The sequence below is a fragment of the Siphateles boraxobius genome, unplaced genomic scaffold (assembly GCF_051911475.1).
Source record: "Siphateles boraxobius isolate OS27281-9 unplaced genomic scaffold, OSU_SipBor_1 13, whole genome shotgun sequence".
NCBI classification, from domain to species: Eukaryota; Metazoa; Chordata; class Actinopteri; order Cypriniformes; family Leuciscidae; genus Siphateles; species Siphateles boraxobius.
The window spans coordinates 1,177,686-1,193,189 of record NW_027508733.1 but is presented as its reverse complement, the minus strand read 5'-3'; the positions used below and the strand labels follow the sequence as shown (position 1 = coordinate 1,193,189).

The 15,504-nt window shown below is 41.9% G+C and overlaps 1 protein-coding gene and 1 pseudogene across 2 annotated transcripts in view; both read right to left on the bottom strand.

Annotated features, from left to right (window-relative positions):
* The window catches only part of LOC143735704 (uncharacterized), a 224,720-nt pseudogene that overhangs the window by 30,598 nt on the left and 178,618 nt on the right, over positions 1 to 15,504 (bottom strand). The gene's annotated exons all lie outside the window — the stretch shown is intronic.
* The window catches only part of LOC143735702 (uncharacterized), an 87,057-nt gene that overhangs the window by 67,388 nt on the left and 4,165 nt on the right, over positions 1 to 15,504 (bottom strand). Inside the window, exons 3-4 of the mRNA XM_077225867.1 lie at positions 14,982 to 15,089; positions 14,685 to 14,756 (exon numbers count right to left, since the gene is read on the bottom strand). Coding sequence (XP_077081982.1) covers positions 14,685 to 14,756; positions 14,982 to 15,089 — 180 coding nt within the window. The remainder of the gene's footprint in view (positions 1 to 14,684; positions 14,757 to 14,981; positions 15,090 to 15,504) is intronic.

The window sequence follows — 15,504 nt, the reverse complement described above, 5'->3', positions numbered from 1 at the left end:
GCAAGAACACTCTTATTTTGTCTTGTGTTCTGAATGACTCGCGCACACGCACATCCGCCCCTCCTGAAGCCATAAATTCTCTCAGCCTATACAGTCATAAATTGCAAGCACAATAAACTTCACAATAACAATTGGCTAATTTAATATAGACTGGAGTCTATTTTAAAAAAAAAAACACCGTGAAAAAAACTATCAGAGTGAGGTGAGAGGATGCTGGCGTGCTTGTCGCCGCTTATCATCTCCGATCTAATCTCTGATCTAACGTTAACTGACGCTATTGTGAATTTTATGCCCCACAACCAGCCTGAACACGTTGGTCACCTCTAACATAAGTGGCGGGATCATAATTGTGGTTTTGCTCGGTCCTGCTGCGTTTGTCACGGCTGTCTAACGCTGCTTACCGCCGCAATTTTCTACATCATTAACCCATCTGATGACAACTGCTACTGAAGTACAGTAACCTACCGTGGATCCCCTGTCAGGTCCATTTCTGTTGGTAACTGAAACTGCTATCCAAAAGACGTTTTCCTTCGCTGTGCTGTGGTCTTCCTGGCCTCCTGTCACCGTTATGGAATTAGCAAACCGAGCTAGGATGCTAGCAACTGCTTGCTGCCCCTTAGTTAGGACATTCATCAAATATACCGCAGCGGAACTCATGAGTTTTAGCTCTAATACATCTCCAAGTTGCCTTGAGGTGATAAAGTCTCTCCATCTCCTGCGTCGTTCACCCTATATTCATAGGGCTGTCCGTCATAAGTTTGTTTACTCTCACGAAACTTTGCCTGTCCCAGCTGTTTGGTATGCGTCACGGTGGCGACATCATCGATGCAAACCACGCCCATCTCAAGCAAATCTGCGATCTTTGGTCTGTGTGGACAACACTGTCACCCCTGACAATGCAATAACCAGGGCTTCATTCATGTTGCTTAATGTTTGCTCATTAAATAATAAAGCCCTCCTTATCCATGACCTCATCTTGTAAAAATCACTGGATTTTTTATGTCTTACTGAGACATGGCAGAACCAGCAAGAGTTCATAACTCTCAACCATGCCACTCCCCCAGGTTATGGCTATATCCAGAAGCCTTGCAGCCTTGGCCGTGGTGGCGGACTTGCAGTTATCCATCGTGCTGACATCCTGGTAAAAGAGATTCCAGCGAATACTACCTCATTTGAGTGTGTTCACTTCAAGTTGAGTGGGTCTATGCAGCTACAGGTTGTCCTAATCTACCGCCCCCCTAAAGCCTCTGCCTGCTTCGTATCGGAGCTCACTGAACTACTTGCTACGGTCTGCCCAAAATCCCCGTCTACTATCCTGCTGGGTGATTTTAACATTCATGTGGATTCCAGTAGCTGTTCTCTTGCTACTGATTTTCTATCACTGCTGGACTGCTTTAATTTTACACAACACGTACATGGCCCCACACATGTCAAAGGGCATACCCTGGACCTGGTGTGCTGTGCTGGCATAACACCCCTCCACCTGCTGTGCACTGACCTGGCTGTTTCTGACCACTATGCTATTTTATTCTTGGTCCCTGTACTACTCCCAAAGCAGTGCACTAAACGCCCCATCACGTTCAGAAATATCAAACAGGTGTGTACGTCCATGCTATCTGACTCCTTAGCGATCAATCTTGCCACCTACCACCCCAACCAAACAGTAGATGGCATGGTGGAACACTACAACCGTGCCCTCTCTCTCAGCCTGGACTTGGTAGCTACTCTCATCACACGTTATGTGTCTTTCTCTCGTCCTGCGCCCTGGTTCGCCCCCGAACTCCGCAAGATGAAGACCATGGGACGTAGGCTTGAGATACAGAAGTTCTGGCCTCATTGTCCATCATGAAGCATTTAAAGAACACGTCACAAATTACAAAGAAGCACTTTCCCAGAGTAAAACAAGGTACTACTCCACACTCATCAGCAACCAACAAAAACACCCCAAATTGCTCTTCTCCACCATCAACCGTCTTCTCCACCCTCCTGATACCGCTAAACCCTCAGATGCAGCGGACCTCTGCTCCAGGTTCTTGGACTTTTTTCAGGAGAAAGTGGACACCATCCACCGGCAGCTCCAGTCTCCTGGAATTACCCCCTGCCCTACATTGCTTAAACATGATTCTCACCACTCTGCTGCCGGCTCACCGCAGTGTGTCCTATCTGTCTTCTCTCCTCTGGATGCTGATCAAGTAACAAAACTGGTAATCTCAGCCAAAACCTCAACCAGCAGTCTTGACCCAATGCCCAACACCCTGGTCAAGGCCTGTCTTCCCATCCTCTGCCACTCAATGCAAAACATCATAAATGCATTTCTTAACTCTGGTGTGGTACAATCCAGTTTTAAAATGGCGGCAGTCATCCCTACTCTCAAAAAGCCAGGCTCAGATCCAGACGACCCCAACAACTATCGTCCAATCTCCAACCTCCCTTTCCTTTGCAAAATCCTGGAAAGGGCAGTGGCTGCCCAGCTTCAAGATACCATGTCCCACCATGAGCTCTTCAAACCTCTCCAATCTGGTTTCAGAAGACACCATAGTACTGAGACCGCCCTCATCAAAATCACCAATGACCTCCTGCTGGCTGCTGACAACGGCCTCATCTCCATCCTCATCTTCCTTGACCTCTCTGCAGCTTTTGATACAGTTTCACATACTATCCTTCTCCAACACCTGTCTGAGCTCATCGGCCACAGCACTGTTCTGGTTCCGGTCCTATCTCACTGACCGGACAAAATTCATCGCCCTAAATGGCTCAAATTCTGATCCAGCACCCGCCAACCATGGTGTACCCCAGGACTCAGTGCTTGGTCCGCTGCTGTTCACCATTTACACACTACCAATAGGTCATATCTGTAAACATGTACTAAATTACCACTGCCTTGCGATGACATTCAACTTTATATCAGCACAAACCCCTCCTCCCAGCTCCCACCCACAGAACTTGTCAACTGCCTGCAGGAACTTAAATCATGGATGACCACAAACCTACTCAAACTGAACAGTAATAAGTCAGAACTCACGGTGGTGGCCCCTGCACCACTGCTCAGGAAAGTTGGTGACCTGGCCCTGGTTGTGGATGGCTGCTGCATTTCCCCTTCTCCAGAGGTGCGCAACCTGGGCGTCATTCTGGACGCCACTCTATCTTTCCGGTCCCATATTAACAACATCACCAAGGTGGCCTTCTTCCACCTCAGAAACATCTCACGACTCCGGCCTTCACTCACAGATTCAGTAACTGAGACACTCATTCATGCCTTTCAATTCAAATTTCAGGCCTTTATCACCTTCCCGTCTGGATTACTGCAATGGTGTCCTGTCAGGACTGCCCACCAAGGCCCTTAGCAGACTGCAGTATGTACAGAACTCTGCTTCCAGGGTTCTAAGCCACACAAAGCCCTGGCAGAATATCACTCCTATCATCCAACAGCTACACTGGTTGCCAGTCAAGTCACGCATCACCTACAAGATCCTTCTGCTCACTTACAAATCTCTCCATGGACTCTCACCAAAATACCTAAGTGACCTCCTCCATCCCTACACACAGTCTCGTTCCCTGCGGTCCTCTGACAAGGACCTGCTGGTCATCCCCCGCACCAGGTTGCGGACTTTTGGGGACAGGGCTTTCTGTGCAATTGCTCCTACACTTTGGAACAGTCTACCATTCCACGTCCGCTCTGCCCCATCCCTCCCCATGTTCAAAATGCACCTTAAAACATTTCTTTTCACAAAATCTTTTGACCCTTAATTCCTCCCCCAGCCCCACACACACACACTTTTGTTAAGCGACCTTGGGTACTATGAAAGGCGCTATATAAGTCCAAGTTATTATTATTATTATTGGAGTGAGACCATAGACATCTCTCAAGCTGTCGCGATCTCTTTCTACTCGATCACTGTAGTGCCTCAGTTCAAGCGAACTGCAGCGCGAGCGCACGTGACCTGATCACAGAGCTGGATGATTAATCGAAAAATAATCGAAACCGAAATTCAGAGCCTATAATTGATGTAATTTTACCATGTCGGTTATTTCGGTTTTTTAATCCTATTAATATTTCCGCCCACTGTGTGTTAATGTACTTTCCCCTTAAAACATATTACCGCGTGTCTAGTCACGTAACTCCGCCCGTCCAGTCTGCATTGAAGCATTGAAGCAACATGCCTGCATTGAACATTGAAGCAACATGAGCCACTTTTACACAGCGCATTGATCCCGGGATATTGCCAGAACAAACACCTTCTGTGTGAACGCAAACACGACCCGGGATTGATGCCAGGTTGGGGACATAGTAACATTGCTGTGTTCAGTCCCGGAACGCGCGGTGTGTGAACAAAAGCCGTAATCAATGCCGTGTCGTAATGATGCCGCTTAAGCCGGGATTGTTCGCCAGCGTGAAACGGTGCGTAATGAGCTCGTTTATGATCGAATCAGAGAAAAAAAATGCAAAAGTGTGGTTTCTCGAGAGAGAAATCGCAGCTCATAAGCAAACTATAGACGCCGCTGGGACATGTCAGGTGTCTTTACTGGTGATGTGTGAACGCACTCTCTGATTCCGGAAAACCACTGGCAGTGTGAACGAACCAAAGTCAAACGAACCCGGGTGACTTTATCCGTGTATTTTCCGGAATCTCTGTGTGAAGAAAGGGAACTCAAACACTGAGTCGACTCAGCAACAGGAGCCGCTTGTACCAAAGAAACACGCCAAAAAAGAGAGAGACTGACAAACGCCCAGCAACAAGTGCCTCCACTCCACAAAGCAGGTTTCGATAACACCAGCATTTACAAATGCTACACAATGTGAAAAGGATTAGTTTTTTAGTTTTATACAAGTTATATTTTACTTTTAAGATGGCAATATTTACAATAATTTATTTTGTTTACAAAAACTTTTTTTTAAAGTTCTTTATTTTCTACATTTTTAGGAAACTTTGTTTTTTACATTAAAACTTTTTTTATAAGACGTTTTTATTTCAAGCATTGTATGCTTTGTTTAATTCAATTGTTTGAAATATTTAATAAATAAGCATTAAAAGCTATCTGTGTGTGTTTCTTTATTTTAGAATCACAAAGATAGGATTATGCAGTCTTTCATTAGAAAAAATAACCGTGAACATTGCAGTATAAGCCTTGCCAGTGACGTATGAATTTTAAAAAAATAATCGTTCAATAATCGTAATCGAGGTAACTTGTTCGATTAATCGCGAATATGAATTTAGCCAAAATCGTCCAGCCCTACCTTATCATCTGTTAAGCTTTACAGCACAAAACAAATCGAGAATGAACACAGTAGGGGTTGAATGACTTCAGATTTTTTGAAGGCGACTGTTATGACATCAAAGTCGAGTTGACGTCGACTAGTCGCTGACGTCATTCATAAAAACACAAGAGATGGGACTGCTTTGCAACATGCCACAATTTGCAATTTATAAGCAGAAAATTATACAGATGCTGACAGACAGCTCATAATGGGGCCGTTTACACCTGGACACTTCATGCGTTTTCTCAGATCAGATAGCTATCGGATTTATCAAAACGATTCCATTTACACCAGGGCACATAAATGTGTTTTCGCAAAACGGATATAAATCCGATCTTCAAACAACGTGCTATGCAGATTTAACGGAGTTCACGTCACCGAAAGCAACAGTAATGAGCTGCATTTTATTGATCATCTGCTAATTTCAAAATCAAAGACTGCAATAAGAGAGAGTGACAACAGCTCTGGTAAGATCATTTTGTTTCTTTACTTTTAATGAAGATGATTGTGCGTTAAGCGTCTGCAACTTACTTTCACTTTGATTTGCGATAGTTTGCATGTTGGCTTGATGAACAGATGCTCAGCTGCGGTGATGCATGTTGTCATAGCTTCGTCATATAATGAATATAACATGACATATAGCCTATAACACGCTCTCACATGTTTATTTTTAGCATTGTTGGGAGAAGTCTAATTTACATATGTGGTTTCAACAACCATATGCATTTACACTTGTCCAGTTCCGTCTGTAATACGGGCCAGACCTCCTCCTGAACAGGTTGAGCGATCGGATTTAAATCCGTCTCGAATGCGTTTCGGAGGGCATTCACACCTGGTCTTTTCACGATCGGATAGCTATCAGATCACAGAAACACATGAAGTAGCCAGGTGTAAACAACCCACTGTTTACATCATCATTTACGATTAAAAGAAAAAAGAAAAAAGCTATAAATTTACATCTGCGCGTCAGTGATGCGCAGAGCCAAGTAATACAAAATAATATTCCAATTAATTCGGGTGAATTAGAGAAAAATCCTTAATATGTTTAAATAAATATATGAAAAAACTAATGTTTTAATGATTTTAATAAAGAGACTGAACTTTCATTACCCTGTTAAACAATGAGCGTGCGACATGCTTTTACTTTCGCTTTCAACAATATCTAGTAGGGCTGGGCGATATGGCCAAAAAATGTTTTTTATATCAGTCGATATCGATAATTATCATGATAAATGTCAAATCTTTATTTCTTTCAAGTTTAAAGGCAGATTTTTGCTCCTAAGGGAAAGTTGTAGAAACCAGAGCGTTAATTGTGGTTTTAAACTACTTTTTACCGTCAGAAAAGATCATGACAAACACTTGCCAAACAGGTGAACATTTCACAAATCTGAGGTTGAACATTCAAACATTTGTCATTTTTCCTTAACAAAACGAATATCTGAATAGAAAAATATATTTCACAGGTTTGTGTTGCCTGACTTTGATGGCACGTATCTTCAGCACAGTTTGTAGTGCAGGCTGCAATATTAATATTACATATTTTTCCTCGAAACCCATATTTGACAGTGAGTTCTCAAGCTAATACTACTATGTTAAATTTATGTTCATTAACAAAAACAGTAACATGTAAAAAAATATATAACGACCACATTTTTATTTGGTAAAATGTAATATTCTGACTGTTTGAGTTTTATTAAAATTAACCATTGGTCATCCAGTATCATGTATTTAGATCATAACCACAGATAAAACCAGGCATAGCCTATAGCACCTCACTATCATGGCAAAATGTAACTTTATGGTTTCTATGGTATTTGTATGAAAAACAGTAGCCTATATACATTATTAAATACTGTAATTCTATTCCATTAGTCATTTAATACATTGTCTACATTAATAATATAATAAAATTCAATATGTATATCCCACATTTCATGGTGCAGTTAATATTACAGGCTAACGTTACTGTGGTTTGCATGGTAATGTTAAATGGATTCAGTATCAATTCAGATTCTGACTATCGTTGCGCAGTGTTTCTCCAGTTTGTCAGCGCTGTTTCATCTGCCTTTAAACTGGTTTAAACTGGACATTTGTGTTCTTCACTTGATCTCGTGAGCGAGACGATCAGAGTAAACGCGTCTGCTCTAGTGAGCTCGCGCTGCGCTGCCGTTTGGACTTTGAGCCGAGCAGATAAACGGTCCGTGTGGCGCGCGGTTCAAATGAGTTTCGATTCGCTTTTGGCGCATAAACATTATTGAACATTTATCGAACTCTTGATATCGTTTTATCGAGAAAAATTACATCGCGATAAATATCATTATCTTTTTATCGCCCAGCCCTAATATCTAATTTTAAGTTAGAAAGTATTTCCACACACTTTATGTACCAATGCTGCTTTCTTGCTGCAATGACACTTTGGGCTCTTCATCTGTTGTGGTCTGCAACGCGGCCATGTTGTTAGTATCAAAATTAGCACAATCATAGTGTCATATGATCAACGCGACTAGTCGACGTCAAGCTTAAAGCGTCACGGTATTGCATTAAGGTCGACTAATCGACCAGTCGGTTCAACCATAGACATCATATAGAGACTAGATGCCCTATTGGCAAGAAATGCGGACGCCATCTTAAACCGGTCATACTCCTATTTGCGTTGAATAGCAGCAGTAGATGTCAGAGCACTGTGCAGCATATTCCTGCTCAAATCGGCGACCATCACTCGGAGATTACTTTTCACAAGTAAGATTTAACATTTAACATTACCGTACAATTGGTTGTATTTTGTGAACAAAATAATCAATGTGTCCTGAATCGTAGCTACGTGTATGACCTTTGCAGCAAAAAACCCGCGTGAAAATCAGTTCGGTATTCAGTGAGATATGATTAATTAAATGCGCTGACAGCTCATTGCACCTGCCAAACAGATTACACTGAGCGGAGCGGGTGACCGTTTAAGATGGCGGCCCCACGCCTCGTCCGCGCCAATAGGCAGTAGCGGTCGATAGGGCGTCTATCTATATGATGTCTATGGGTTCAACCCCTAGAACACAGGGAGCGACATTAACACTTGTCTGCTTGTCCGGGAAAAGGGGATTTTTAAGTTTCAAGTGAAGGTTTTACTTGCCTGACCGATCTAAACGCGAGATGGTTTTGATCTTATACAGTCAGTGTAAACAGAGATCGGCAACGGATAGTTTCTGGAAGCTGCGCTGCCTGTCTATTTGTGAAAGAGACATTAGTGGAGAAATCAAAACAAATGAGCCTAACAGCTCACACACACAAACTCACAGAAGAAACATACTGAGGTAGAAATGTTGAGTTTTTTTATTTATAATATATGATTAAGTTAAGTAACATTACACAAGGGGCTGTTCTATAATATCACAATTGAAAAATGTTAACGTTACATTGAATTTATAGTTTAATAAACAAGTAGCCTAGTTTATATGTAGTAACTTACATTTTAGACGCAATATTGACTGGTTTTGTTCTATTTCACCAACGAAAATAGTTACAAAAGAAAAGCAACACTAGCGCTGTGTTCGGTTACCGAATGATTCATTATTTTGAACGAATCGTTTTAATGAATGACTCAATGATTCATTTATTAAGACGGTCACTTGCCGCAACCTATTGATTTATTGTTTAAAGGTATCATTGATTTTTTGTTTAAACATCAATCTCATTATATTTTTACAGTTGTAATTTTGCAGTGTAAATTTATTTAATGGATAACAGCCCTTTTTATTAAAACTGAATTTGATCAATTGTAAGAATTTGACATAAAACATTTAGTAAGGTTTAATAAATTGACCTTTATAAAGGTAAATAACACCCTAGTGACCCCCTACAACAAATTACTTTGTAAACATGTCACCTTTTTCACCACTTGTGAGTTTGCAGGTCTGTTAAATGATTTCCATTACACGAGAGTAATGTTAAAACTTCATGCTGATTTGTACTCTGCTTTCGCCAAGATAATCACCAAGACGTAGTTTTACAGTAACCTATGCTTCTCCATCCATTTACGCTTCTTTCCATCTGGTGACGTGAATCTCCTTCTGTCTGGTGTTAATAGCTGCAGTGTATTGCGCGTCAGCACACACAATGGCTGCAACCACTGTGCGGTCCCCCCATAACAACCCTCTGGATTGAGCGGAGTAGGGAACATCTCTAGGTTCTTCAAGTGGGCACCTTCCGTCCTCAGTGTTTCGTCGACTAGCCCACGACACCTCAAGAGGGCTCGACAGTGACTCTGGCGTCCCAGAGTCACCCCCCTTCGTCCCCCACTCAACTCAGCCCAGCTTACTGACCTCTACTTCCCTCTTGCTGCTGAGACCTAACCACAATCTCTCCGCAACCCAACCATACGCGCCAACCCGTTTGACTAAGGCTGTCGAGCCCCACTGGTGCGTTAATATGCAGTTTCAGTGGCAACGGTTCCGTATGGCATACCACCTACCGCATAACACAATATCTGCCCAACCACCCGTCATTCACGCAATATACACAGGAACGCAATGACTGTAAATACTATAAAACCTATACAAATAAACCAACAGACTCTTCAAGTTTTCTACGAAACCGTAGCATGGCGGCCTGTACACAGCCAGCTAGAATCTTTCCGTCTCAACCACAGCCAGTTGCTGCTCCTTCAGATAAGTTCTTTACTGTGCGACGCAGCTCTTGGCCACTGAATCCGACGTCGCTGAGGAACCGGGTTGTAGAGTGTGCCACAAGACCTCGACAACCCACTTCCACTGAATAAACCTGGACTCTCCATCCTCGCTGTTCTGCTTCAGTGGCCAGATGAGCATACCGCAGTTTGTTCCTCTCATATGCCTCATCTACCGCATCCTCCCATGGCACTGTTAACTCTATCAGTTGAACAATGCGTGCTGATCCAGACCACAAAACATTATCTGGTCGTAGGTTAGTGGTGGCAATCTCAGGTGGAAAAATAAGCCGTTGATCAAGATCAGCCAGCATCTTCCAGTCCCTAGCAGCTTCCAGTTGTCCTGGGCGAGAATTGGTGTCAGCACCTTTTCTTGGTGGTTGCTCGCCTGGGCGGAGGAATATTGTCTTCTGCGTGTAATGTTTTGCTAGAACAGGCGGCAACTTATTGGTCATACTACGCTTGCATTCCAATGCTAAAGCCAAACATCGCAATACTTGGTCATGGCGCCAAGTAAACCGACCTTGGCTAAGAGCCACCTTACATCCTGTCAAAATGTGCCTTAATGTGGCAGGTGATGAACACAAAGTACAAGAGGGATCCTCTCCTACCCAGAGGTTTAGGTTCTGCAGTGATGGGAGAACATCATATGTTGACCTAATAAGGAAACTGATCTTACTCTCTTCCATTGACCCAAGGTCTTGCCAGCTCATTTTGCGTTGTTCCACACTCTTCCATCTCATCCACTCTCCCTGCTTGGCCTGGGAAATGGCCTTTATACATCTCTTCCTCTCCTCCTGCTTTCGCACCTCGTTGACTACCAGCTTCCTCCTTTGAGCTGGGCCTGCCTTGCAGCTCTTTGGGCTACCTCCCTTACACATTTGTCTCGTGACTCTGCTAAAGTCATTTCCAGTCTGACCTTGGCACACTTAAACTCCTCGGTTAAAGCAGAGACTGGCAGCTGCAATACTCCTTTACTATAAAGTCCCACTCTGCTGAGGCAGCGTGGAAATCCCAACCATTTCCTGATGTATGAACTTATTAACGCTTCCAGCTTATCCACTGATGTCAAAGAAACCTCGTACACAGTCAGTGGCCACAGCAACCTTGGCAGTAGAACAAACTGAAAGCACCAGAGTTGTAGTTTGCCTGGAAGAGCACAGCTGTTTATGCTCTTCAACCCTTCCACTGCTTGTCGTCTAACTTCTCCCACTCGAACTGTGTCCTTTAGATCCCCATCGTACCATCTCCCTAGACTCTTCACTGGCTTCTGAGAAACGGTTGGTATTGCCTCACCATTAATGAAGAATGTTTTATCTACTACCTTGCCTTTAATTATTGAGATGCTCCTTGATTTAGAGGGCTTAAATTGCATTCGTTTCCATTCAATATTATCTGTTAACTTCCCCAACAACCGATTAGTGCAGGCTACCGTTGTAGTCATGGTTGTCATGTCATCCATGTATGCTCTGATTGTTGGCAGTCGCATCCCAGAAGCCAAGCGCTCTCCTCCTACTACCCATTTTGATGCCCTAATGATTCCTTCCATTGCCATGGTAAAAGCCAGTGGAGAAATGGTGCAGCCTGGCATTATTCCAACCTCGAAGCATTGCCATGTAGTAGCTGAATTCTGGAGTTGAGAAAATAAATTGCAAATCTCCAAAATAGGCTTTAACTACATTTGTTATCAACATCGGTACCCTGAAAAAATCAAATGATGCTCAAAGAAGCTCATGTGGCACTGAACCATATGCATTAGCCAAATCCAGGAATGTCACGTGGAGCTCCTTCCTCTCCTTTTTAGCTGATTGAATTCGTTGCCAGATAACACTGATATGTTCTAAGCATCTTGAGAATCCTGGAATGCCCGCTTTTTGAACTGAAGTGTCAATGAAGCCATTCTTTAATAGGTAGGTTGACAATCTCTGAGCAATAATGCTGAAGAAAATCTTGCCTTCGACGTTTAAGAGTGAAATAGGGCGAAACTGACTGATGCTTGTAGCATCTTTTTCTTTGGGTATAAAGACTCCCCCTGCTCTGCGCCATGCTCTAGGTACAACCTGCTTTTCCCAAGCCACTTTTATCAATTTCCACAGAATTCGTAGAACTCCTGAAGCACTCTTGTACACTCTGTACGGAACTCCATTAGGCCCTGGAGATGATGAAGCCCTTGCCTTTCTCACAACCTGCTCTATCTCTTTCAACTTAGGTGCACAGACCTCCATTTGGTATTCTGGTGGATTGACAAGAGGGATGTCTGACGGAATTGACAAGGCTCATGCCTTTTTGCATCTGTATGCGTTTCCTCCAAATATCTCTCTAGCTCAACCCTAGATGCTTTGGAAGTGCCATTCTTCTCACTGGTGAATAACTTCTTTACGAATTTGAATGGATCTTTATAGAAATTAGCCCTTGCACGCTCCTTTTTGTAGCGTTTCCGTAGGCGCTCAGCTCTGTGTAATGTTGCAAGCTTATCTTTTATGGCCCTTTGTAAGAGATTGAGTCCCTCCTTCTGACTTTGTTCCGCTCTTTTCCATTGCTTCCTCAGCTGTCTCCTTTCTCTAACTAACCCTTAAATTTTCTGCTGCCGTCTAGACAATCCAGGAGTAGTTTGTACTTTTTCCTTCCTTTTTTCCACACCAAACCTCTCACTTCCATATGCGTAAATTATGTCCCCAAATTTATCCAGCTTCTTTTCAACTGTACCAGTTAATCTTTCCAATGCAAAGCATAGATCTGTGTTTACCGTGTCCCACGCAGTTTTCTCACAAGCTCTTGGCCATCTAACTCCAGGCCTATGCCCGTTGAGGTTCTTTTCTCTCTTATGCTGGTTAGTCTGACCAGGTTCACAAGAATCAATGTGTTCATCACTAACTGTGCAAACCCTCCTCTCCTCTATGACAGGGGTACTGATATCCTGCGAGCTGTGGTTTGCTTCCTGTCGCTGGATTTCATTCGACTGACTTCGTAAGAAGTACTGATCAATGCGAGGCCCTTGTCCCTTCTCCCTCAAGCATTTCATTTTCACTATAAATCACAATAAATGTTCAAATTTCAATTTTTTAAGAATTGTTGAAAGGTGTCTTTTAATAAATGCAACACGTTCCCGAAGTCATGTTAAATAATCGTGATTTCAATACTGACCAAAATAATCGTGATTATTATTATTTTTTTTCCATAATCGAGCAGCCCTACTTACACAGAGTTTTGAATAAGGCTGGGCAAAAAAAATAGATTTTTCGATTAATCGTTTTTAAAAATTTGGTCGTTTCAAAATCGTTTCTCAACGGCCACGGATCGATTTTTTCCATATTCAGGGCTCAAATCAGTGATTTTAAAACTTTCTCTGAGACGCAATTTCACAAACAGCGGGTGTGTTCAGCGGTGCTGCGTCTTCTGTCTCTGCATAAGGCAAGGGCCAATTGGGCCAGTTGTGCATCGTAACAAACGTTTATCATTTTCACGTCTTTTTAACTTTTACCAGTTTAAACATGCAAGTGATTTTAAACTATCCAGTGCTTGCGCGCTCTCCGAGATGTTTTTCACTGCGTGCACATACAGTAGGCTAAAGCTTAAATCAGTCTCACAAACAGGTCGCCAGTAACAAAAGTTATTTTTCGAGGATTATATTGCTTAACGGTCACGCAACATTATGTCAAAACTCTGGTCTTGGTGAGTAACCAAATAAGCATAAAACCCGTGTGAAAGACAGTTTAATGAAACAGTAATGGATCTGTGCAATAGTTCCTTGAACGCAGCCATACGTGTCGGTCATTTTATTTTTTTGTCAAAACAACATAATATAGCTTTAATTGTAAGAAATCAGGATTAATAGCCTATGTATTTAACTTAGTCAGGACTAAAAGACTATCCAGTGTTATTTTACATTGGATTACTTTATTCAGTTTCTGTAGTATTTCTGACCTACCCAAAAACTTATTTATTTTTTATGTCTCTTTATTTGTATCTTTATTCTATTGTATTATTTATCTATCTATCTTAAACATAAAATAACCGATCCTGTTTGATCAAGGCATGTGACTGGTCTGACTTGTCCAATTTTCAGCATCAATTTTGCATCTTGCATCAAAATCCTGTCTATTAATTCATTGTATGCAATTGTATATTTATGTATACATGTATATTCATTGAGTCGAATCGAGAACCGAAATAAAAAATCGAATCGGGAATCGAATCGAGAGCTTGCGAATCGAAATCGAATCGAATTTGAATATCTGAATCGATACCCAGCCCTAATTTTGAATGTGATTGAAGTCACTTTCATCAATTTCATCATGAATGTCCAGCGATGACATACTAACAAGAACATGTATGAATAAAAAATTTGAAGACAAAATGTTTGCTGATACACATAACACAAAGTATTATCTGTTTGAATTGTGTCTCACTACCTTTAATCACTTACAGAAGTTCAGTGTTTTTTCTAAAAAACATTACTTATATTGTGTCAGATATATTTTTTATGCCGGACTGCAGAGCCAATACTGAAGAAACGTCTACATTACATAAATAAATCTCCCAAACTTTGCTTCATGATTATCACTACTATAGTTTGATATGTCAGTTTTATATCTGTTGCATTGAATAAATATAATAAATAAACAACGTACCAACCGTAACATCAATCCTTTCCTACTGTCCTACAACCAAGATTAACATATCAGAGCTACAATTGTTTTATTTCAAGCCAGAATTCATCCTGACATAAATAATGAATATTTTATGACTTACATTGTTTCCAAAACCTGAATAGGAGTCTCCACAACTTCACTGCAGCCCAGACCTTCTTTAAAGTCATCATCTCTGTAGAAAATCAAATAATGGCGGTCAAAACATAATCAGATTTGTCAGACATCGAAGTTTACTTTATATGCTATGCCTCTACCGATTTGACTCTAAATTTCAATTGTCCTTATGTTTGTACAATGAATCATACATCATAATCCGTCAGACCACACCATGAATACTGCTGAGGCTGAACCAACACAGTGAACTTAGTAATATCGGCTTTCACAATAATTTTCTTACCTATCTGAGGATGAGTCGCCAACATTACTTGAAAGGGCGGGGATAGGATGTGTGGTCATCTGATGTTTGATTGGTTTTGATGTAATATGCAAAGCATCACCCTGATATCTACAAGAAACCATGCCACACATAATTTGTCAGGCCTGTTTTCAAATGATCTAAGCTGTGCAGTTCTTATAAAATGAAACAAATAAAGCAGGGATACTTACTTGTCAACCAGAAATGTGGCTAACTCTACATCGGTTTTTAGTTTTTTAAAAACACGTAGCTCCCTCCACCTAGGAAAAGCCGCTCCGATGTTTATCCTCGTTTTATTTCGTGCTCGGTCTAATTCTTTCTTTTTCGCTCGTTAAACGTCATCGTTTTGTTTCCGTTTACATATCTTTGTTGGATGAGCAGGAGCCAATCGAAAAATTGGCAATTTTTGTGGTATGTCCGCCATTAGCACAATGCGGCACACCGGCAATCTTGAGTTTGAACGACGGTACGCGCTCGCGCTGTGCAAGAGAGGGGTGTGGTCAGT